Source organism: Athene cunicularia, assembly GCF_003259725.1.
Source record: "Athene cunicularia isolate RWA chromosome 4 unlocalized genomic scaffold, athCun1 chr4_part2, whole genome shotgun sequence".
NCBI classification, from domain to species: domain Eukaryota; kingdom Metazoa; phylum Chordata; class Aves; order Strigiformes; family Strigidae; genus Athene; species Athene cunicularia.
Genome location: NW_020799099.1, coordinates 24,379,354 through 24,406,045, shown reverse-complemented (window position 1 = coordinate 24,406,045; position 26,692 = coordinate 24,379,354). Strand labels below are relative to the sequence as shown.

Here is a 26,692-nt window from a genome sequence, read left to right as displayed (position 1 = left end):
CCCCGAGCAATGCAGTTACAGCACTGCTCACTGAATACCTCACCCCAGACCCCTGCACAAGATGAATGCCATGGGCATTTCTAGGGTCAAGCAGGTGGCCACAATCCAACCCCATTCCAGCTCCCCTCAGCCAATAAATGGCTGCCTTTTGAGCTACTGGAGAATCCTTTAGCCCAGTTTAATATGTCTACAGCAGAGGCTAAAGCAATTCTGCACTAGCGCAATGGTAGGGATCAAATCAGAAGTGCCTGCACTGCCACTTTACCTCACAGAGCTTCAATAAAGGTTGAAGTCTATCAAGTTTTATAGCAACCGTGAGTACAAAGCAAGCACTCCCTCGAGACTCCTCTATCATGGCTAATGCTGGCACAGTTCCCCTCACAAGAGGAAAAGTAGGAGGGCCAGTGTTGACAAGGCTTTATGTGCCTGCTACCTTTCAACCACCATGGCAGCTACCAGAGTAAAAGTTGGTATCGCATTCTGCAGGAATCACCCTGTCAGAGTGCCCAATGGAGCAGCCCCAAATCCTTTTAGAATCATAGAATCATTCAGGTTGGAAAAGACGCTTGGGATCACCTCAGCCCTACTCTGCGAAGTTGTCCTCTAAACCATATCCCCCAGCATCTCATCTAAACCACCCTTAAACACATGCAGGGATGGGGACTCCACCACCTCCCTGGGCAGCGTATTCCACTGTCTTCTGTGACCACTCCTTCTGTGAAAAATTTTTTCCTAGTGTCCTCCCCTGTTGCAGTTTAAAACTATTCCCTCTTGTTCTGTCACTAATCACCTGTGAGAAGGAACCAGCACCAACCTCTCTACAATGTCCTTTCAGGTAGCTGTAGAGAGTGATGAGGTCTTCCCTCTGCTTCTCTTCCTCAAATTGAACAGTCCCAGCTCCTTCAATTACTCCTCATACGATCTGTTCTCCAGGCCCTTCACCAGCTTCACTGCCCTCCTCTGCACTTGCTCCAGCACCTCAATATCTCTTTCTGTCATAGCTGCTAAAAACCCATAGTGTAAGTGTAACTTGTCAAGATACAGTTTCTCCTGTTCCAACATAACCTACTGCTTCCCCTCTCATGTTCATGGAGACATTTTCACAGAGTTCTGGAGGACCACAGTGAAGTGGGAACTCTACTGTATCAAAAGGGATGGCAGGAGGAGTTGAGATATATCACTCTCTCCTTTAGGCCAGACTTCAAAGCTGAGTAGGTAAAGCTGAAGCTAGATACTTGTAACAACTGCTATACTCCATAGCAAGAGAGGTTACCAATGTATATTTAAAAATTTGTTAGTGTTACTTTTTCCCCCCAAGAAACCATTGGAATGAGAATCAGAGGAACTAAACAGAGTTCACAAGCCTTGTAAGAAACAGGGTAAACAGATGAAAAGTCAAAATATTATTCCCTTCCTGACTGTGCATCTCTATGTGGTCATGAAGTCAAGCACTGACTGGGGCGGGGGGGCAGGGGAGGAAGCAGAATATAAATTCCTATTCCTGAACACCATATTCTTTCTTGATCAAGGGAAAATAGGGATGATGGTGTTTATGCTTTTAAATCAGACACAGACACCAATAGGACGTTTTCTTCATAGATCCATAGGTCTAAAGAGAGCACACTGAGTGTGGGAACCTCTGTCTGGTTATTCAATTCTGCTGAGAGAAGCTCCATCCCATGACAGCATCCCAAAACAGTGAAAGCAACCAAAACTCCTTATCACACACCCCTACAAACATAATATACCGTTCCAAATTAAGTATATTGTTGTATTTGAAAGATACTCTAATCTCGGCATTTCTGAGGTATCATTATAAGCACCTCCTTACATGCAGTCACTAAGATCTCCATTCAAGCAAGGTAAACAGCCTACAACATGTTGTGGGTGGGAAACAAACAGCAAGGCTTTTCATATTCAGGGTTTTTTTTCTTTGTTTCGCTTGGTTGTGGGGTTTTTGTGGGGTTGGTATGGGGCTTGGTTTTGGTGTTAGTTTTTCAGAGAGGAAGAAGTGGAGGGAGGGACTCAGTGAAGAATGGAAGACAAGGACAACATTTCTGAGCCTCATTTGACAGCAGGTAACGTTAAACAGAAAGGTTTGAATGTGATTAGCATCTGGCATAAGGAAATTTCCACTACAGCAAAAGTAGAAAATTGATTGAAAAACAGGCTGAATTTTTCAATTAAGTAACAGTGCCAGGCATGTCGGTCAGCCACAGCTGACCAGAAAGGGCTGCATTTCAATGGACACAATGTTTTCTCCCTTGTTTCAAATGAACAGGAAGCCATCTTACAGAGGTGGGGTGTTTTGGGTTTTTTGGGGAGATGAGAAAACTTAGATACATTATTAGTTTTTTTATTATTTGCATTATTGTGGTATCTAGTTTACCTACTTAACAATCAGAAGCCCGCAGTGCGAGGAGCTGTACAAATACAGATCAAAAGCCTGTTTTAACTTATGGTAGCACTGTCATTCCTGAATGACTTGGAGAGTCTCCGGAGACCAAGCTTAAATTGCTGCCTGGCACCAGACAGAAAAGCATACCAACCGAGAGGGCAGACCTGACATTGGAGGAACAGGATGCCAGGACAGAGCATGGGGACAGGCACGTACAGACATGGCACCAGTGCTGCCACCTCGTGCTAAAACGTCAAATAGCAGAGAGGAAAAAAATGGCAACATGATACCACATCCATAGCGTCAGAGATGAAAGCCACCAGAAAAAGAAATTATTTACCTGGGCTCTGCATATTAAAACAGTTACTCTTATCCCCTTTCAACTGCAAAAGCTTTCTCTAGAATGAGGGAGCTCTCACATACAAACAACATAACCCCTGCTCAAGATTTTAAACAATTACCAAAAAAAATCAGCCAAAGAAACCCCTGAGCAGCCAACCATTTGCTGCCACCACACCAATTATTCTGCTCTACTTTAACGTTGGATATCACTCTCCTTGGACTGGTCTCAGCTATTTGTACTGTACCCTCTTTAGTGCCAGGACTGTTCCTTGCTCTATGCTTGTGCTGTGTGCCACACGGCGTGATCTCATTTGGCCACCTTTAAATCACCATGCCTTCCTGTATTTGTTACATATGTAATTAACAGAACATTCCACCTGTAAATGGAGCACTCTGGCTCCTTGCAGCATGCTTGGGAGAGATATCATCCTTCAGTCCAAAGGGAGATGACATGCTCTCTGCAGAAGGGGTGTCTGCTGAGAAATTCTCAAAGTCTTCCTCCTCTTCTGCAGGAGAGACAGGGTCAGGAGTATCCAACTTCTGCTCCTCCGAGCTTGCACTGTTTGGATCCAATTCCTTAATAATTTTGTCGTACTGTGCAATGAAATCCTCACCATCTGTGCTCAGCAGTCTTACACTTAAGTTATGATCTGCCTCCTGAGGAGAAAGCTTCAACTCTAAGTCTGGCTGTGGATCAATCTCAGTCATTTTCTGGTTTATTTGCTCTTTCATTACACCTTGAGTCGAGCTTGAATTTCTCTTACTGTGCTCATCCAAGTCCATTTCCAGCTGGCTCTTTGCAAGAGGCCCATTGACTACAGTCTGGCTTTGGACCTCATGTTCTCTGGCTGCATTGGAAATTTTCTCCTTAATGTTATCATCATCCTGAGTATCCTTCTGGGCACATAACCTGTAAACCATAACATCATCCTGAAAGTCAGATTCCTCTATGTAAGATCCTTTGATGAGCATGATGGCACTTTTTTTCATTTCTTGAATGTGTTTTGGTGGCTGTACAGGTGGCTGCATCTCTGTGCTTCCCAGATCATCATATGGTTGTGGCGAGCTCACATCAGAACCAGGAGAAATCCCTGTGTCATAGCTATCATCCCATTCTAGCTCCAACTGCATCTTCTCACCAAACGGAGTTACTTGAGAGGAACTACACATGCTAGGTGTCCTTTGCTGGAGGCGAAACATGGGATGTTCCACATCTGTACTGTTATCCTCAGCAAGTGTTTGGATAAAGGTGTCTGGATCAGGGTTTACTCCATCATACAAGGCAGACCAAACCTTACAATCTTTCAGGCACTGAAGGATCGCTTCTTGAGCTTCCCCCAGGTACTGCAAGTAGCTGATGTCCACAGCTCTCCCATATTCCACAATGCAAGTAGATTCAGAAGAGCGTCTACCAGAATCTGAAAGTAAAGAGATATTACTCATGGTATGAGTAATCACTAAGAGTTCTCTAGCAAGGCATCCACTAAGACATGGCAGGTAGAGACTTTAGCCCCAACCATCCAATAAGGCAGGAAGATCAAAGCATAAAGATTAAGAGATTTGCTCATAAATATGCATGACTTGTTCCTATTGCCAAGAGAGAGCTGTAATTCAAGGTTTCTGAGAGACCAGCCCACATTCAAACCTTAAAACAACAACAACCACTCTAAAGCAGCAAGAGTTTCTGTAATGCATCTGGATGTTATTTTCATGAATGCATATTCAAGTTGGATAGCTGCTAAAATAATATTTCAATAGACCTGGACACATGAAGGGGATTAAATAAGATTTCCAGTCCAAGCTTGCCCAGGTTATTGTTGTCCATCACATTTCCTCTTCCTCCCATCTACCCCAACTCCTCCCATGAGCTGCTACCAAATCAAACTTAGTTCATGATCTGGTCTTCCCCTGAGCACCAATTACCTTTAGTTTGTGCTGCTTTTGTCCACAGAATATAATCTTTTCCTTGGCTTTCAAGTGTCAAGGTGATCCCAGTGGAGCAGCAGACTGGTGTCAGGGCCAGCAGTTTTGCAGCAGATACAGAGTAACAGTCTCTTTCTTTCACAGCCCATCGCTGGCTCAACATCATGTGGTTGCATGGGATCAGATACCTGAGACAGCAGTGTCTAGCATTACTTCATCATCCTTTCATGTCAGAGAAAGCAACAACATACAAAATCCCCTTCCCACCTTCTTCCCCTCTCCACATTAAAAGAAAATGTAATCATAATCTTGACAGTGATCCATATTCTAAACCTCTCAAGAGCACAAAACCCTGACTCTTTAGACCATGAAGGTACAGTTTGATGAGGAACTGTCAAGACAAACGGAGACAGGAAATCAGCTGCATCACAACAGGGAAGTGAACAATCCTTTGCAGGTCAGAGCAAACTTGCTGTGAGAAGGGATGAAAGAAGTGTGGGATGGGCAGATGTCAAAGGCCAGCAGGGTGGTTTGGTCCCACTATGAATGAGTTCTGTCTTGGAATCCTTAACTCATTCATTTTCCTGGGAGATCCAAAGAGAGCCAGTTTACACTTGCCAGGCAAGCAGCCAGCAAAAAAAGAGGGAAGGGTCATCAAGGTGGTTTACTGCAGTAGATCAAGACCGAGCTCTGAGGCAGAGAAGGGAATAACCTATAGGGAGTACAAGGAATATATGAAGTACAGTCTCGTGTTGAACTTCTTTAGAGCACTTTTGTTCAACTTTTTAAGAGCCTTTATTAAAAGCCTTGATGTAAACTGAGTGTCAACTTTTTTAAAAGCCTCAGGTGTTAGCTGGGCTGATCTCTTACCATTTAAAATGCAAACAAATTCTAAAGGGTTCCCTAAATAAACAAAAAGAAGATTAAATACAGCACTGCTGCTGTTTAGAGTGGTGACACACATGAGTTCACAGAGGTCCTAACAGCATTCCTAGGCACAACAGCCAGAGCTATAGGGAATTTCCCCTTAATGCCTGTGGGTCGAGGGACAGACAGTATCTGAAATGCTCATGTGATCTGCAGTGCTAAAAGCCCAATTTAGTTACACCAATATTTCCAAATAAATAATCAATTCTCATCTAATACACACACCAAAATTATAAGTGAGTATTCTGAAGCAATGCATAGAATCATCAGTTAAAATCAAAAATAATCAAGGTATTTAGTACATTACACAACAATCTACCTACAACAGTTCAAGAACCTGAAGTATTCTCAGTGAGAGAGGAATCAAAGATGCGGAAAACAACAAGAAAGAAGGTGGAATCTGCAAACAAGTATATAGCTCTGTAACACAGTGTGTAATACACTTGAGAAAACATGAGGAGAGAAGAATTATACATTTAGAAGCAGGGAATAAGTAGTTTGGAGGTGATAAATATATTCTTAGCTTCTCTTCTCTCACTTTTATGAAAATAAATCACAAGAAAAATCTCATGCTCCTGAAGATCACAGGACGTAAATCATACTTCTTCAGGTCTGATAGACTTTTGTCAGGATCATAAATATTCTTATCTATGTAGTTGCTTGTATTTCTGCTCTCTTGGAGAACTCTCATCCAGCTCTGCATCCATAGACAGAGACTGTAAGTCCCAGAATTAGGATGAAGAGTGGAAAAAGCAGTTTGAGCTTTACCTTAAAACTAGCTGTAACATCACATCTTCACAATGCAAGCCAATGAGTGTTCTGAACAATGCCAAGGAGACCACACAGAGCTGGAAAATGATAAACGTTGTCAGTTTTTGACCTGGAAATCGTACCTTTTCAGTCTTCCCTGCATACTACATCACAAAATGGCTCCGCCAGAACATCATGTTTTATAAGACACTGTTAGTACGCTATTTCATTTTGTCAGCATTCCATGGGTTTGGGGTTTTTTTAAAGTTGTCTAGAGCTGTTCACATAACACGTTACACTTTAACAAAATACAATTCAGAATCTTCATTCAAATAAGCTATGAAAACAAAGCAGTAATTTATCAATCTTTAATATTATCCAAATTTATTAATTTAATTTAACTCAGCATGAATTGAACTCCGTAATTTTCAAGGTAGCGTGTTAGATTTTACCTCTGACAGAGTTTGAACCAATTAAAGGTCTTTTCTGAAAGAGAAGTTATAAACAACCTCAAGTTTCTTAACCTATACTTAAGCCTTAAGTATAAGGAATGATTGGTGTTCTGCATATTAAGAAGCTGAATGCTTCTGTAAATAATAGCTTAATGTACTGACACAGACCAGGACTAAACAAGTAATTTTTGTCAGAATCTACTCCATATGGATGGTTTACAACCCCTCCATTACAGGTCACTTGAACAGCTGGAAACTATGTCAAGGTATGAAGATCCTTTCTGTGAGACCAGGAGAAAGGAAATAATAATAGGATTCCTCACTGGAATTGCATGTTTGCCTTTTTGCCAAAGGTCTGATCAAATACACCTGTAACTAGATATTTCAGTAGTCACGTTCAGCAGAGACAAAAACCATACCCATTCTGTGACAGGCACTCCACTTCTACAGTGGCTTTAGGACAGACTAGAAATGTGGACTTCTAAATAATTTTTTGGTCACACAACACTTTCAGAGCTATCATACAGTACATTTCTACCTGCCAGACTCCTGCTAGACTGCAGTTGTGCCAAAAATGGTAGAAGAATGAGCTGTAAGCTTTCATTGGTTTTCAAAGACAATAGTGCACTATCTCCCTGCCTCTTAATGCGTATTTCCTTGGGCACATTCTCCTGTGCTGCTCTCTCATCAAAACAGTAACTCACAGCTGGCTTAGACTCCAGGATCAGGTTGACTCTTGTAAGAATTATTCAGTATAAATTGACCCTTTCCCAGAGTTTCAAGCTGGTGTTTAAATCTTGCCTCTCCCTATAGTAATTATGTAAATTGAAATAATTAATATATGAAATTAATTGCACTTTTCATTAGCTAACAAAAGAGGCAGATTAGGACAAAAAGGAAAGAGCTACAGACATTTCTCTACCTCATTTTTTCAGTCACTGAACATCCTTAGTAATTCATTCGGGATTAAATCCAGCAGCCTGCCTGGACATGGCTTCTCTTCCACACTGTGGGACTTCCTCCTCTTCTCTGCAGTCACTCCCTTCCACTGCTAAAATGCTCTGTTCTGGCTCTGCAGCAGCACATTGCTATGTTCCTATCTCCAGCCCATGCCTTCTCAAGAATGTTGATTTAAAGGCTCTTTATTTCCCTATTTCCAGTTCTCCCTTTCAGATGAGTGACTCAGCTCCCCTACAATATATTTAGTTGTCCATGGTGACCAAGACCAGATTAATGCATAGATTTATTGAAAAATATATATACACAGGTATTTTCCCTTACTTGGTAGGTATCATTGTGAAACAGTTAAATAGAAAAGTTCAAGTGAGCCTCTGAAAAGTAAAAGTTTCTTTGACTGCCTTCCCTAGTTTGGTCACTGAACTAACATCAATAGAAGAACAAAAGAAAGGGAATAAGCAGAGAGAAGAGAAATGGAAAATGCTCATGAACTGGCCTGCAGTGAGGCAAAGCAGAGCTCAAACTTGTTACCCTGCCACCACTGGCCAGTGCTTGTCCTAGGAGCCAACTATTAGTCCAAAAACTCATGCCTACAGAAATATATGAAGAAAGTAAAAGGGCAAGAGAGGAAGGAATAACCAGAACTGGAGTTCTTAATAGGAGCATGGCGGCAGAGTTAAAGTGCTTCATCACAAGCTTTTGGAATGTCAGATTCTTGCATGAAAGGTGTGCATGGGGGACATGGGGAAAAAACAGGAAATCTTGTTTCCTCTGCTAAATTTACTGAGAGCCAAGTCTAACTTTTCTTCATATCGTGAAAGTTCAAGAAAATTGCTACTGCCTTAATTTTTCCTATATTTTAGAAAGTTCAGTTTATAGGGAAACATTACTCATTTGTTTTTGCAAACATATTGCAAATCAGGAATCATCTGGATAAATAGAACTAGTCTGTTTCTGTATTTTGTAAAAAGAAAGTTTTAAAATACACTCAGGAGACAAAGAGGATACTATTTGTACAAGTCCCTTTGGCCATCCATCTGTACATAAGTTTAGTCCTGTGAATTATTAGTAAGTATTTTCATCAATAATAATGTACACAGCTTTTGTGCTATAGAAACACACAGAAGGCTGCAGTTCTGGCTTTTGCACTTGGCCAAGCTATACTGCAGAAAACTCATTTAGCATCACAGAACCATTTTGGCTGAGATCCTGAGCTGCTCAGGGCTGCATAATTCTTTACATTCCCATCTCGTTTGCCTATGGAACAGTAATTAATGATTAACAGAGAAAATGGAATTTGCATTTTTGTTGACAGAAGCTGTTTCAGTTTTCATAGTTAAACCATCTTAGAGATGCCATAACAGCAGCATATATCTGTATTTGCATGCACAGTTCAAAATTTCAGATGAAGCTACTGTCCGTAATACATAAATCTAATGCACATGGTGGTGTTCTGGCTTCTCTTGTATCTGCACTAAAACATTACTCTATTTCATCCACGAAGCTATGCATCACACAAGATTCAGCCAAGACTGCCAGCCAAGCAAGGCTCAGAAGGGTTGTCCAGTGAAACAAGTAGTCATTTTCTTTGCCAGAAGATCTAACTGTTAGTGAAGGTAACTACTACCTCTGTCAACTAGCTCTCCAGCCACTGTGGTGCATTGTGCCTAGGCTGAGAAGGGGCTCACTGCAAATTTGAGATAAACCTTACTACACAAGGGAGTGAAGGCAAGGAAAAGGAAGCAGCAATCTGATCACTTGAGCAAAAAGTGCCTTTTTTAAATCAAAGAACAAAGCAGGCAACCCAGTTAAATAAACATACTCAGTAATATAGACTTAATACTTGAGAAATCTACTGGTAATACTGCATTTCACAACTTGGATCTATTTGGAGACATTCTTACAGGGCTCCCAGAAGGACTATTTGAAAATGTTGGTTGCTTGGCAAAACTTCAAAGATCAAAAATGCTCCTCACCACAAGTATATTTATAAGTCCCAGGGTGAGTTATCTATGGCAGCACTAATTGAGCAGTATCCAGAATAAAAATGCTTCCAATTTTACCTTTAATCTTCTAACAGAATCCAGTCTTCCAGAAGCCCTCATCTCCCTCTATCCCATTTCCTGTATGTGTGAAAGCACCTCACACATTTACCAAGTTAGTATACCGGTAGCTAAATGTCATCACACACAAAAAAATTGAGGGGGTGGAGAAATCACACATTTGGGTGGGGGGAGAGAATCCTAATTAAACAGATAGCCATTGAATATATGGAATCTCCCATTTAAATATTTATCCTACATCCATGCTAACCACCTGAACTTCCTTCCTGATTGTCTTACCCGGAACGGTGTGTTGATTCTGCTAGTAAGGGTATCTAGGATATGCACATTCTCATGTCGGTGCAACAAAATAAAACGGAGGAAAATCTTGAGGAGGGCTGGCTCTGAAACACTACGCAAAAAGAGATCCAGGTATGCAGTAGTAGTCATCACTTCTTCCACAGTCACCTACAAGCAAAAATAATGTAAATGCAAACATACTACACACACAAAAAAAAATATACGTTCATCCTCTGCAACTGTAGAGCTGGCAAACACTCTAAGCTCTCCATACAGAACACTGCCACAAAAATATTGAGGTCTTTGTTTTTAAATTTGCAAAGAACATGCTTCTGAATGACTCACAAGCATTTTGAACCCATTTCTTATCTGTCTTGCTTCCCCAGGAAAAGAAACCCTCCCCCAAACTGACACCCCAAATCTCACACACGCTGAAATACAAAGGACCAAATCATGCTAGAAGCTCCCCACCACTTTTCTGCCCATGTCAGTTCTTTTGCATCACACTTCTGTCATCCTTCGGAAGCATTTTCTGATGTTGTGAATACCTGCATCTACCACTTTATTAAAATTAAATGTCAAAGCACAGTACAAACTCATGGTTTCAGAGATTTAAAGAAAAAATCCCCACAGCTATTCAGAATTTTGCCACAATTTTCCTTCTTTTTACTTTCCCACAGCATAATTGCTCATTTTACTCAATTTTTAAAAGGAGTACGTATATACATACACACACAACCAAACTCCAAAATCTTCACTACTGACTATTTGTATATCAAAATACAATTCAAATATCCAAGCAACATTTGCATACCATAACCCACACTGCTCTGCTTATTGCAATCCTTTGGAGCTTATCTATTCACTATACACTGGCAAAGCATAGAAAATTCCAAAGGCCACTTCTGCACCATGTACTGCTTTGCAAAGTCAGCTTTTTAAAAATAGTTACCCAGGAACCTAATAAGCTTAAGTGCACAAAGTTAAACCCTTAAATACAAGAATCTGCCTGTATGAAAGGAAGTATTAAACATCTTTTGTTTACCAAACTTAGCTGGACAAATGAAAAGACTGATTTTATTAAAAAAGAAAGAACCAAAGCCGTCACTTAAGACTAAGAGGATTTAGAAAATACTCAGAAGGGCAACATTTACGTAACATACTGTAAATATTAAAATCCCTGTTCCATTATGCGGTATGTTGGCCGTGTACACAGTAACGTCATGCTGCAAACATTCTCTTTAAAGCATTTAAGATCACAAGATGCTTCTGGCTGGTTATACAGAACATAGGCATGCTGTATGTGGCCTGCAGACCTTATGGAGAGGGAGCACCAATGAGGAGAGCAGAGAGAAGCTCTAAGTTAAGGCCACTGATTCACTCTCATCCTGAGCCTTTATTCTAATACTCAGCTACACCATCCTTAATACAGTGGGCTGCGAGCTCATTTTGGCATTTGAAACTAAGCACCAGTGAAGTAGCAACAGTGAAATAAATTCACCTTCTTGGTTTATTGTAATGTTAGTCAAAATCAAAGCATTACAATGTAACAATGAAAGGAAAGGAATGAGGCAGGCTTTCTCACAATCTGTAAACTTCGTAAGGCTAAATAAAGAACAGCTAGACATACTTTCTTGATCTGTAGTTCTATGTTCAGTGCTATCAAAACCACAAATGGGAATATAGTTCTTTCACAAAATATCTGTTAACATACACACCAACTCAGAATACTGCTAATGAATTAATTCCTCCTCCTTCCCCCACAAGCATCAACTGGGGAAAAAAAAAAAAAAAAAAGTAGGTTAAGCACCCCAAAGTTACAAATTGCCAGAATTAACACTGTGGCAATAGCCCTAACTCAAATTCTTTATTACTGTAAATATGATAAAACAAACATGCTTATGCACATATGCTTTTCCATAGGACTACTGCCACACTTCAACCACCAAAACACCTGCTCAGAAAATGAGCCAGGGTTGTGAAACAAAGGAAATGGTTTCTGGTTGGAGCAGAGATTCCTCCTTTGTTTTGCAACAGCCAAAAGATGTGGGGACTTGTGGAATATAAAATAATGGCTTTCTGATGAAAGCTCTTGACTGTTGCCCTAAGAACTGTCTTTTTTGGTTTGTCTTTTTATAGCAGCAAGCTGTAAAAACCAAAGCCCAAGAAATCCATCATGTGACATCATTATGATAGCATACAGTTCATCGAAGAGTTTAAACCTTCTGCCAAGGAAAGGTCAGGCAGAAGTAATACATCGTTATGTCTCTGTGTCACTTCTCCCTCATCCTTTATGGGGAAAAAGAAGCACGTTCTTGGCCTGCAGGTTTCATAGATGCTTGCTGACAGCAGAGGAATGGGCCTATGTATATGTATAAAATACCAAAGTTGTAAATGAATGAAAGAAATAAAAGCCAGCAGATTCACAAGGGCAGTGACCTTTTTCTGAAACTGATGCTCTTCGGACAACTCATCCTACATTCATATCAGTGAGAGAAACTCATATGCTTTTCAGAGTGCGTATCATGAATGAAACAAAGAGCAGAAGAAAGGCAGCTAGAGGCTACTTTAGAAAAGAAATGTTCAATTCTGAGAGCACGTTCAGTGCTCCTAATAATTTGGGGACTAGACAAAAAAAGAAATCATGTTTACCATAGCCAACACTTCACTGGTACCACTGAACAGAGTTAGAACAACTAACAAATGATTAATGAAGTCCAAATAGTTCACAAATGAGTTACTTATAACCCTGTTAAATCTTAATTATTTGAATTGAGGTTTTTGTGTAGCATACCACATTACACTTAATTTTTAGTTCTTCTTGGGAAAGAAGTTGCTGAAACTCCTTAACCATTTTCTGAGAGGGAAGAAGACTAAGTTTTGTCAAAATTTAAATAGCTTTGTAAGAATTGTTTTTCATTTTTCAGTGAAAACACACTGCCTTATTCACAACACTCCTTCAAACTTTCACAGTAAATGAAGCAAGGATCTATTTTGCAGCTCGCTGTGCAACACTCAAAGCAGGCAAGTTAACACTGGACAAGCAATTTTAATGCTATTATGCTCTACAAGTTCCAGTGTTCTCTCAGCGCACATTTGCGTGCAACTTGTCCGCACAAACCAGCAAAGAGACCATCATCCTTCTACTTCCTTGCAGGAGCAAATCAAACTAAGATATTGCTTTTCAGCATTTGAAGTGGAAACCACCTATGCAGTTTAGGGAAAACATCAATTAACCTGGCAAGCAGATGTCTGTGCTTTTTACACTGTATCTTATTTTGCTACCTTGCATTCTGGGTTAGTAGTTCTTTTTACCGTAGTGATGGTAAGTATAACTTCTCCAGGCACCTCAAATCTTCAGAAATACTCAAAAAAGGCTAATTTTAGCTTCATGAGGCTAATCTTCCTTTTACTTGATAGGATACATTAGCCTACTCTGAAGGAGCCTCTAGAGAAGTCACTTTTTTTTTTTTTTTTTTTTTTTTTTTTTTTTTTTTTTTGCAATTAACTAGAGAAGGACGTTGGAGAAATCGGTTACTCTGGTTACCCAGTCTTGGCAAAAACCCTTTTAACTCTGTACACCTTTTCTACAGATTACATGACACATAATACATTGAGTGTTGCAAGTGAAACTCGTTCCATTTGTGCAGTTATTATTGAAGATCTCTGTTTTCTAAGACATCAAAGTCACGCTATTAAGTTTCATTCAGACTACCTGCTGGTTGTCTCTTCTTAAACTAATGTCTCATGAGACAGATTTGAGGAGTAGGGAAATGCTAATAAACTCAGATTTGTACTTATGTAAACAACCAAAGAACACATATTCCCAGAGAACAAAACATTTACTATCCATGTCAAGCATGACCACTACAGTCAAATCCTGAGGCAGCTTACAAAAACTTCCTATCATTGTAAACATTACAGTATAATTTGTCCAAGTAAGCTTTTAGTTAGCTCTTGGAATTGAACATCTTTGAAAGGATGATAATAAGTGAATCAAAACTTACACACATCCACAAATCTGATATTTAATTTGAAAATTGTTCATCTCTGATAATTCAAGTATCAAGAAAAATACCATAACAAAGGGAGATGAATAAAATTAAGACCTAGTTGTTTCCTAGAAAAGCCCTTTGTTAAGTAAACTTCAAGCTATGCTTTTGATGAAGGTATTTCAGCAATATTAAAATCCACCACTGCCACAACAGCATAAATTAAAACCCACCAGCAGCAACCCTCGCGTTAGATCCTTTCTACTAATAGTAAAGACCAGGGATATCTCTGTTCCTAGGATAAAATTGTAGGATTGAAAACTAAAACCTAGAAAAATCCATATCCGTTGTATTAATCAGAGCAGAAGTCTACATTTTTTAAAAAATTATCCACAGTTGGAACAATTTATAGTTGCTGGGATTTTTATTCTTCAATACATGTATAGATTTGAAGTGTCTAAAGACACCATTTAAAATACTCATCCACATGTTTTTCATCAATCATTTGTTACAGATATTTTTTATGATGTAATCCGCTGCAAAAGGGACTACCCGAGAGCCTTTGTAGCCAGACAGGTATTTGATTAGAGATTATTGAAAAGAGAAAGCCACTTTTAGCCTTTTAATACCCTTCTCTAATTATATAATAATTTTTAGCAAATCTTTTCTTGCCTTCTCTGATGACTGATTAGATGGTGAGACAGAACACTGTAAAGAGATCCAGCTTTTACAAGTCACTGTGCCAAGTAATAGCAAAGAGCCAAAAATTACTGTCATTGTGACTTCAGTTAAATATATTACACTCACTGTGTTAGACCAATTGCACTGATTCTTTATTACTGTCTATTTTCCCTTGGGATCCTCACAATATATTTTCTAATGTACAGCTTCATGCCCTCTTACAGGAATATGGCTATCATGATTCCTCCTTTCCTTCACATTTCCCTTCCTACAAAGATTTCATATTGCCCATGAAGAGACCATGAATGTTCTTACTAGAACTTATCCTCTAGATTCACAAGCAGTTTAAACCTGAATAACCCTACCTTACTGATAAAAAAGGTCCAACCATCCCCACTCTTTTCTCCTTCCTATTCATTTTCCACTTCTTGCCCCCTGCTTATACTAGCAGAAGGATTCATGCTTCACTTCATTGCACAGTGAATTGGCTCAGGGAATTGATTCAGGTTAAAACTATCCAAGAAATAAAGGTGTGTTTTAACCTCAATCAGTTTCTCATATGGACAGTTGTCCTGGAAAAAGAGAGGGGGGCAAGCAGGATTAGGGACAGAGGAAGTTTGCACATTGCAGGAACCAGAAAACCAGAAATGTTTCAACTTCCCTCAGGCTGTGTTTACAAGCTGCTCCAGTTTATACCAGGATAAAATTCAACTCAGCTGCAGTGTTTGATGCAGAAAGTGAAAGGTATCTTTAACATATATCCACTCCATAGCCAGTAAAATTGAGTTTTGTAGAAATTAATGGGCTTCTCTAAAGCATGAGACTACTCAAAGTTTTCCAGTAACACTTGGTTTATACCTTTTTACAGCAGCTGTCCAAATGCTTTTCAGTAAGGTGAAAGATGGCATTATTTCTAAACGAGAACTGACAGTCTTGTAGGATATTTATAAAGATGCTCCTCCTAATCTGTACAGTATAATTTACAGGTCATTTCACCCTAGCTGAGCTGTGTAATCATCAAGCAAGTATTATTGAATTATCACAGTAGCATACTGTGTTAGAGGTTTTCGTTTAGATGGGTTAGTGCACAATAGAATTGGGGTCTAATTTGACAGAGCTTATTTGACAGGCCCATGCCAGCGCTTCTGCCAAGCAGCTCTGTTCACTTGGCCCTATAACAACATTTTACACAAAAAAGTTGATACAATTTTCCATTATTCAGATTAAAACAAGCCTTCTAAGTAGAAAAATAATTATATCATAGTTAGCAATTAAATGCCATGTAGTAAAGTAGTAAATGCTAAGACAATAAAAATTTGCTCTTATCATGTTATCAAATTTTTAGCACTATCTTCAATAAATTGAAAAAAACACAAATTACAGAAACACTCAAGATGTTCCAAATAGCTAACTTTGTCTCCCAAATTCTCTGAATGCCAAATTAAAATTAAATCACATGCACTTACAGTAAAGAGATGTATACAACCAATCTGAGTTGTATCAAAGATAGCGTAATATTTATATATACCACAGTGTGGCTCCTATTAATCCAGCCCATAGTTTTGACTACAAAATAGATGTGTATTACAGATCTTCTGAAGAGGATATCACTCAGATTTCTACAATAGTGCTGCAACTACCTAAAAGAATAAGGTAAATAAGCACTTTCTACTACCAAATATATGAAGAGTAAAACATAGCAATATGGCCTCTAGCAGGAACAGACTTTGATAGGATTATTCTAGATTGACTTTGGGATTTCAATTAGGTTTTAACTGAAGAGAAAAATCACTCTTATTTGATTAGTTGGACCCTTGTACAATTTGGCCCCAAAAGACCTTGTATTTTTTGATAGAGCTCCAGCTCCAAAATGTTAGTTTTGAAAGTGGTGCAAGAAATAGCCGAAGAAATGTGTCATGGAAATTTAACGATATGGCTCTGTGCCTGAGCAGAGTTATACCTTCTCACAAGTATTTTTTTCCTAAGTACCAAAACCTAGGGAAGAACGTACAGAACTGCATAATTTCAAGTTGTAATTGACATGCCATCAAAAAATACCAGTCTTAAATTGAGAACAGCTTCTGCCAGAGAGCCTTAATTTTCTTAAATCCCAGACACTTACACCAGAAAGACTAAAAGATGGTTTGGACAAAAATTTAAATCATGGATTGTAATTACAAAAAGAAAACTACCAAATTAACCTTTCCTTTAGTTCTATATCTTTGCAACAAAATATTTTATTCATCTGGTTTTAACTGACTTTGTACAAAAATAAGGAATTTGTGATCTTGCATAGAGATAACCTCCCCTGATCAATGTAATTGAAACACTTTTTTTTTCATACCTCAAGAAACTCAGATGTCAGAACTAAGTGAAGTAACTTTTGTACAAACTACAATAAAATCCAGACAACCAAAGCACCGCCAGGTAATGCATATCCCTAACTACTGAATACAAATCTGGGCTGTCTACTCATTCAGCAATGTGCAACTTCTCAGATACGAACATATTTGTCAATCACTCATTACACATGTAGGTGGGATAACCCACACAAAGTGACAAGACTAGTACAGACCAGGTATAAATTAGGCTACAAGAATGTGATATATTTAGGATACTTGAGCTTTGAGAAATGGAGTTAGGGAGTCATAAACTTGAGAATGTTTGGGTTATTTAAGCACACTGCAGTTAATCTGCTACATAAATATAACAGAGCTCACTGTGAAAAAACAGGTTATTTCAAGCTAGCTAGCTAGCTGGCCCAATCAATTTGAAACTTCCTTAACCGGAAAAAAAATGAGCTAGTGAATTCTTTTTTCAACTCCATACTAGCTTTCTGAGATAAAATCATTTAAAAAAAAAAAAAAAAAAAGATCACACCAAGCAAAATATGTTGGTCTCCCCACGCCCTGACTTTTTCATAGAAACACATCTCTATCCTCAACACTCTTGTACTGTTTAATTCACACACTGAACTGTGTACATAGTAAGTATGTACAGGGAGACAATCTGCAAAAATTAAAAAAAGGCAGAGCTTACTACATAGTTCCATAAATGTTACAGACATTTCAAGATCACACATATACATATCTCAAAGCTTTGGACCACATGCTGAAATTCTGAACTACTTTTACCAAAATTCTACTTACTGAAAATCTGATGTTACTTTTCCCAAAAGTCTTGTTTGATAGTCCAATGTTTTAAGTTGAGAGAAGAGAAGGAAGTCAAGGAAAGGACACAGAAGGTCTGCATGGATGAACTAGGAGCTCCTAAAAAAACTGAAACATGAAGAGACAGAAGCAGGTACAGGTGACACAGGAGGAATATGGAAAAACTGCCTGAGTGTGCAGGGAAGGGATTAGAAAAGCCAAAGCCCAGCTGGAGTTGAAGAAGGGCTTCAACAGCAAAAAGACCATGAAAAACGTGTGCCTGCTGCTGAATGAGGAAAGGAACCTGGTGACAAAATAGATCAAAAAAGCTACAGTACTCAATGCCTTCTTTGTCTTGATCTTTACTGGCAAGATTTGCCTTCAGTAATCCCATGTCCTTAAGAAGAAACTGGAAGTCTGGAGCAAAGAAGACTTACCTTTAGAGGAAGGGGGATCGGGTTAGGGAACATTTAAACAAACTGAGCATACATGATTCTGTAGGGCCTGATTGGTTGCATCTCAACTGTCAAGGCCACTCTTGGTTTTTTGAAAGGTTATGGCTACTAGAAGAGGCTCCTGATGACCAGAAATAAGCACATCACTCCAGTCTTCAAGAAGGATGAGCCATGGAACTACATGCTGGCCCACCTCACACTGATCCCTAGGAAGGGGATGGAGTAAAACCTCCTGGAGACTATTTCCAAACATATAAAGGATAAAGTAGTGGCTGGAAATAGTCAGCATGGATTTATGAAGGGGAAATCAAGCCTGACCAACCTGATAGCCTTCTACAATAAGATGACTGGCTCGATGGATAAATGGAGTGCAGTTATTACTTGTCTTGCAAGGCTTTCGACACCGTCTCTTGTACAACATCTTCATAGACAAAATTATGAAGAACACATGGGATAAGTGAACAGTTAGGTGGACCAAAAACTAGTTAAAATTCTGGGCTCAAAGCACTGTGATCAGCAATGCAAAGTTCAATCTGAGGCCAGTGATGTGTGACCAATACTGTTCAATATTTTAATTAATGACCTAGATTATGAGATGGAATGTATCCTCATGCAAGTTAATGGATGGTACAAACTGGGAGTAGCTGATAGACAGTGCTGCCATTCAGAGTGATCTTGACAGCCTGAAGAGAAAGGCAAACAGGAACCTCATGAAGTTCAATAACAAACGCAAAGCCCTGTGCCTGGGGGGGAATAATCCCAGGCACAAGTGCACACAGGGGACTGACTGGCTGGAAAGCAGCTTTGTAGGAAAGAACCTGCTGGTCTTTGTGAACAAAAAACTGACCATGATACAGCAATATGCCCTTGTGATGAAGATCACCCACAGCCTCCTGGGCTACATTAAGAACAGTATTGCTATCAGGTTGGTATTGGGGCATCCTTCCCCTTTACTTAGTACTGGTAAGATGCATCTAGAGTGCTGGGCTCCCTGGTACAAGAAACACACTGACATACTGGAGTAAGTCCAGCAAAGGCCCACAAAGATGATTACAGGATGGGAGCATGTATCATATGAGAAGAGGCTGAGAGAGCTGGGACTGTTCAGCCTAGCAAAGAGAAGGTTCAGGCAGGATCTTATCCATGTGTGCAAACAGCTACTGAGAAGCAGCAAAAAAGATGGAGCCAAACTCTTCCAAATGGTGCCCAGTGAAAGGGCAAGAAGAAATGGGCCACAAATTGAAATCCAGAAGTTCCAACTGGACATCATAAAAAAAAAAAAAAAAGGCAAAGACCATACACTTTTCTACTCTATGGGTGGTCAGACACTGGAAGAGTGTTGCCCAGAGAGGGTGCGCCATCTCCAGCTTTGAAGATAGACAGCATCCAACTGTACATGTCCCTGAGCAACCTGTTCTAGCTAACCCTGCGCTGAGCAGGGGAGCGAGTTCAACAGGACCATCTCCAGACGTACCTGCCAGTCTCAGCCATTCTGTGATTCTGTGAAGAGACAGGAAGAAGGGACTAGGCAGGAGCTATCATCTACAATGCAGGCTTAGTTTTAAACCAAAAGTGAGTAACCCTCCTCATACCAGACATTTTGCTCATACCTGAATACATCAGTTGCAAAGGTAAACTGATGATGTTGTTACTCCATGAGGGATTAAAAGCTAATAAGACTATTAGCTACACACTTTATCTAATAGTGCTTGTTTGGCTTATTTTATTTTACATAATTGAATCAACTAAATTTGATTTGGTGATCAGACAGTAAGTCACAAACAAATCATGTTAATGTAGCTGCTGTTGTTTTAAACAGGAAGTAATTTCTATCCCAGTGAGAACAGAAAAGATTGAAAACTTCTTTCCTAGATGTCTACATTCTTTACTGGAGCTGACTGGGAGGAAAAAACAAAACAAAACAAAACAAAAAAACAACACACAACCAACAAACCAGCAAGTCTGTGTCTTGCTTCAGAGCAATTTTTTCCTCAAAAGATATAGTACAGAGAGAACAGATCTTAAGCAGTGTGACTACCCAATTGTCATTCAAAAGGAGACCCAGAAGCTCATCTCCCTTTCAATTTTTACACTGAGGTAAAACCATGAGTGCCAGATTGGATGTTAAGGCTTAAATGCCACACAAGGTCTGGACTGACTTCCTTCCTTCCATGTCTATCACCAAGAGTTACCAGAAGCAGCTGTTCCATACCAGTTAAATTCTAGGAATAAGATTTATAGGAAAACCTTAGGAAGATGTACCAATAGTTATCATCTCTTCTTACTATCCCTCCCTTTAACCTACCACAGATCTGCCCTCCTAATCAGGTATTTATACCATACTTGATTGCATTTGAACTCATAACCAAGAATGTGTCAAAACAACCCAAACTGAAGGACTGGATAAAAACTAATATCTTCAGCCACAAGTAGACTTCACTGAGTTTAAAATAAAAATCAAGATCCATTTGGTATTGTGTTCAGTGAAAGAACTGTTTTAATAACCATTGTGGTACATCAGGCCTTTCTCTCATTTTGGTCCTTCACAATTTTTTCTTAACCTAAAGGTCAGTTACAACACTTAAGTCCCCAAATGGGTGATGCATTTTTCAAAGCCTACTCCTCAACCTTGCATGAATGTTTTCAACAGAAATCATTTTAATATATGGAAGAGCTGTTACAGCATAATTATCTGTCTTAGCGCATTGACATCTGTCCCAAAACCAAAGATAAAAATATTTGTTTTCTGTTAAGTTAATGTGGGGTAAAGCACTGAAAGAATGAAGAGGTCAAATGTGCCTCCACTTGTTTCCTTGTGCTGTGGAGCTTTGTTCTCACATATGTGAGAGCCTTATATCAGATCCACTAGATGGTGCAATCCATCTTCTCCATTAAATGTGTTTGAAGTTTATACACATAAGTAGTTAATTTTTAAAGAGGAAAAAGTCAAACTTAAGGCTAATCAATGAAAGGTTTATTACTGGAAGAACAAGGCACCAAAGAAAATGGTGGGGTTCAGGAAAGATCTAGGCTTGAAATTCACATAGCATCCAACATTTCCATTTTCCAGAGAAATATGATTTCACCCAATTTTATAAATGAAGTTCAACAAAATGTTTATCACATGAAAAAAAAAAAAAGTAATCAGAACAGCACACTTTAAATTATTCAAGTAACATCATCAGGGAAATAATCAATCCAACAGGGGCTTCAACAAATTTACTGACAAATAAGAATGGCATTCAGCAGCATGATGGTATTCAAAACAACCTAAAATCCATCTTAAGTACTTCAGAGGTAAAAACAGTACCCACTAAGAATAGAATCCCATAGCTACATTCTGATATGTCCCTTGTTACCTATAACCTTGACCTAAAGCTGGTTAGTTTTTTACTCTGATTCTAATCCCTTACTGTGACTGGGAATTAAATCAAGATACAGAGATAGAAAAAAAATTACTTTCAGGTAAGGAGGTGAGCTATCTCCATGACAGACTACAGCCTTGATCTGTATCACAGCCAAATTTTATTTCAGCCCTTGCCAAGTTCCCAAATGCTTGAGGTCTACTGAATCACTGAAGAAGATTCTATACTGCTTATTACTTTCTTGGTAAGTGACTATTTACCATGACGAATTGTGTGCACTGCCAAGACAAGTCCTCAACTAGAAAGCAGGGTACAGTGTTTTACTGGCCTCTCAGAAAATGGAACAGGTGCAGTGCTTTCTGCTTGGCAGGCTTAGTAAAAATTAGTAGACCTTCAAAAAGTAATTTATTAGTCCTCTCCTGGCAGTTTTTGGTGGACTTTTATTCTCAGAATTTCCTATTTTTTTCTCCTCAAAATAGGTGTTCTTTTTACAGTGCCATGAAGACTGTTAATTCACATATTCTGCAACACTTGAAAATGTAGTTTCCTACAGCCTACCAAAAAAAAAAAATAAATTCTCCAACATCAGTGACATATTTTGCAAAGGATAACCCCTAAAATTCAAAGAAAAATTGATTTTTTTTTCTTCAAAGCAACATAAATTGCACCCTAATACATTATAAAATTGATACTAAACTCCATTTCTTCTCCACTTTATGAAAACAGCTCTACCAACAGTGACAAGGAAGTACAAAATAATACCAACTTTGCTAAATTTAGTGTAGTATTTCTTGACTGAACGTTTTCCTTATGGGAATTTTCCTTTTGGAAAACGTTCATTTGGAGAAAAAAATATCCTCACAGAAATGTGTGTGCCATGATGAAATGGTGCCTAAAAGGTCACTGCTTTTTTGATGATATGTCAGCCTAGCACAGCAAAAATATTTTAGTTCTTCATTTCACTTAAGAATTTCAAGCATTTTCAGAAATACCTCTATCTTACTTAATAATCTGCATAATGTAAATAGAAAGTATGGAATGAAAGATGGCATGTTAGCCTAGAAACTTACTCAATTATATGGAGTTACTGCTGACAGTACATTTAATAGTATCTTTACACAGAGACCATCCATAATGCTTTTGCCCGTTACTATTTTGTGTCATGCTTGCATACATCACTGACCTTATGGAGTGCAGGAGCCATTACTGGCACCAAAAATCCATTGTAAATGTAATTCACAAGCTGGTTACGTATCAAGGGATGTGCCACCTAAGACGGTGGGGAAGAGAAAGACACACAACAGTTCCAGTGAGATTTAAAAGAAGGCAGGGCACAAACGACTATTATCCACTACCAAAACCCTTTCCCATTTAACAAGATATTTCCCCTTCTCACCAGCATTTGCTATGATTCAGGTTCTCAAAGATTTTTCCTTTCTCAAATAAGTACGCAAACTATGTTTAATTACAGTAAACCTGCCACATTTAGAGAACAGGGCTTTTCAATCTCCCTGCACACTGACAAAGATAAATGGATGGACAGAATAGTGTGTATACCCATGCATCAGAGGAAGATTTGAGATTCTAAATTTAGCTCCTGCAACCTTGCCAGGGTCATCTGAAGGTGGATTTGCCATTGTTAACTTGTCCTCTTACAAGCAGAACAGCTGTTTTCCTGTGGTTTAAGAGTAGGTAAACCAAAGCACTCTCTAGCTATGGGACAAGAACATACTGTTCACATGCCCTTCTCCCAACCACTGTAAAACAAACAGAAATACAAACAAAAGCTACATTATTAATTCAATAGGTTGGTTAGGAGCTTTAAAACATTAACTGTTATTAGAAGCCAAAATATTACTTTTATAATGAAGCATTCCTTTTGTTTTCATAAAGAAAACATATCAACCCATGCATTTAAAAGAAATTTGATAAATACAAAAAGGAAATGCCATTCGGAAACATTCTAAGTTAATATATTCTGTTTGAAGTTCAGATAGAGACTGGAATGTCACAGCCTGCATGTGGCCACAAATACGTTCTCCCACTTGCCTTTCTTTCCAGACTTCCTTTAATTTGTAACCCTTACTTTGGAAAGGGAAAGAAAAAGGGTTGCCCTTCCTATGCTGTGATCCAAGGAAAAAGTAGTAAATAGCAAGAGCTCTTGGCCATACTGTCCCTTTCTAATCTCTGGCCAAAGTTTGTGTGTCAACACAGAACAAGCCACACCATGAAGGCCATTCCATGCACAGAGCAAGAATTCCTGCAGTAACTGAGCTTTCAATTCAGCTGAAGAAAGACTATACAGACACAATCAAGGAGCAGCCAGAAACTGCTCTTTCTGCAGGTCAGCTGGAGATCCTTAACTATTTTGAGTTTATTTGAAAAGTGGTTTTAAAATAATATGTTGTTCTTTTAATTTATCTGCTGTAACCTTTATATCAATTTTTAGAAGGTATCAAATATGACCTTCTGCAACTGTAGATCTATACATAAATTCTGCTTAGACACCAAAATGAATACTGTCTCCTCTTCACATTTAAACATGCATGTTAAAAATCTTGTATACTGCATTTAAAGAATGACAGCTACTATTATTTTTGCTTGTTCAATGCTTTAACTCAATCAGTTGCTTTACTGTATTTCACACATATCTCACAAAAACATATCTTTTATTTAACTGTAAATGTGACTAAATTTTCAATCCTATTCAGCATATTTCTTCAAAAAACATACAAACCCACAGTTTCTGTAGAATTTAAGGCATCAAGGACAGAAAAAAAAATTGTAATCAAGAAATAGTCATGAAGAACAGAGAGTGGATTCAGAACAGGCCAATTTAAAATTAATTTATATTTCCAGGAAGATACCTAAATTCTGCTTGGGAGGCTTTCTTTATTCGCCAACAGGACAGACAATTTTCTTTTGTACGCTATTATGAGAGCTTAGACAAACACAGAATGTTTTTCAGAGCTTAAATATATAAAGATTACATTTTCCCACATGTAAAGGCATTCAATTTATTTCTAGTATCAACGGTAATATTAAAATGCAATAAACTTTTTTTTTTTAAACAGAAAATCCTCCCAATTACACATTGAAATATCAAGCCACTAAACAAATCTACTGCTTTCGTTTGAAACATGTCACCTGAAAACCAAACCCATTAATTCAGCCTTATTACCAGAGCAAACAGCACAAAACATTTGTTTTATAAGAAACTTATTTCAGTGTAACTTTAAAAGTCCACACATTAATAAAAGTAAATAAACTCTATAATTTAAAAAAATTCTGCAGAATGTATAAAAAACTACTACTTCAAAAGGAGAGGGCAACTCTGCTCCATTACCTGTATCACAGCATTGCAAAACTCAAGGGAATTCATGAATTGTACAAGGGCTGGTGACAAGAGCCAGTCGTCTTTCATCAGACAGTGCCACTCTTCTCCTCTTTCTTCCAGCTTTGTAGGCAAAGATGAATAGAGGCCACTAAGTCCTGTTGCTAGCACCTGTATTTCAAAAACAGAAGAGAAATAACAACTTTCCAACTGTCCATCTGCTTGAATGACAATCCCACAAATGGTTTCTCTTACTAGTTTTAGTAACATAAACCAGAGTCGAGATTAATTTCATTTCCTATTGAAGATGTCCTGTGGCAGAAAGACATTAATATTTTAAAGAGCCTTCTGTATAATATCCTTCTTTCAAGAGCTGGTATTTAGGAGGAAGTGATGGAGAAAAATCAGGTTGTCTTGCTTTTGGTTTTTGGTTTTTCTTTAATACAAAGTTCTAATTACTTTTTAAATACTTCTACAATCATTTTACACTTTCCTCCTGTCCCTTCCAGAAGAAGCCATCACTGCAATATATCTAATCTACAGCTTGTCTTTCGCTGGCAATTTGAATGTTACTGCTTACACATGCCTATACAAACTGATTTCACTTAGAAATATGAGTGACCCATCAACAAAAATGAAGTTCAGCCTCTACAGACCACAGATATATGTTGACTTTCTTTCCTAGGCACTTGAACTGAGCTGAATCCACTTTAAAAAAATTCAAACTCTTCATAACTTCTCATTTTACTTTCTTATTTATTTGAAAGAGGGAAGGGAAGAAATAAAATGCCTGAAATAAGCTACTGTATAGGCATTGTTTCCAGTGATATTAAGGCTTACAGATGGTTTATGTGGAATATATCACTGAAACATAATGTTGTACTTTTAGTTACAATTTTCAAAGTATATTTCCGAAAGTTTTTTTTTAAATTTTACTGACGATATCTGGAGTATTGGTAGTTTCAGATAAAGTTTTTAATTATTAAAATTATTTGAATCTGGAAACTTTCTAAATACTATTTACAACTCATCCTTCTGACATGATTTTATACAACTTCAGGATAATTTTTAAGATGATCCTCATTTTAATGTGAGCATTAAGACTCAGTCTGATGGAAATCTTTTTAATTTTTATTCAACAAACTCTTGTAAGAATTTTTCCTCTTTCTAAAAAGGGCCACTTGGCATCTATAGGGATAGACAGTCAAAGCTATGATGAAACACAACTGTTTTATCTATTAGAAAACAGTTGACAATGTGCAAGTCAAAGACAAAGGGTTCACAGAAGGGGATTCAAGTTTTGATCATATGCAAGCATAAACAATTGCTAACCCATCCAGTCAAAGACTATCTTTCTGAATGCTCTCCATTCGTAAATCACAGGATTCTCAAAGATGGATTTATTCTGCCATACATAATTAAGCTGAATATTAAGGAGTGGGGGAAAATACTGTAGAAGATTCACTGCTTTAGCACACTGCGCTATACACATAGCTATATAAAGAAAGATGCTAGAGATATGTTAAAAATCTAAGAAGCTAAAACCATTGAGCAAAGTTTTATTTGTACAATCACATTTTTCTATAACCAGAATCTTTTTTGCTTTTTCTCTCTCTCATGGTAGA

At 38.3% G+C, this 26,692-nt stretch overlaps 1 protein-coding gene across 8 annotated transcripts in view; it reads right to left on the bottom strand.

Annotated features, from left to right (window-relative positions):
• FAM160A1 (family with sequence similarity 160 member A1) overlaps positions 1-26,692 on the bottom strand; it is an 88,669-nt gene that overhangs the window by 7,374 nt on the left and 54,603 nt on the right. For all 8 annotated transcript variants that reach the window (XM_026848206.1, XM_026848208.1, XM_026848210.1 and 5 more), the window contains 6 exons: positions 25,080-25,238; positions 22,917-23,003; positions 10,092-10,259; positions 6,359-6,438; positions 4,664-4,851; positions 3,118-4,158 (listed from right to left, as the gene is read on the bottom strand). In XM_026848206.1, the coding sequence (XP_026704007.1) occupies positions 3,118-4,158; positions 4,664-4,851; positions 6,359-6,438; positions 10,092-10,259; positions 22,917-23,003; positions 25,080-25,238 (1,723 nt within the window). The remainder of the gene's footprint in view (positions 1-3,117; positions 4,159-4,663; positions 4,852-6,358; positions 6,439-10,091; positions 10,260-22,916; positions 23,004-25,079; positions 25,239-26,692) is intronic.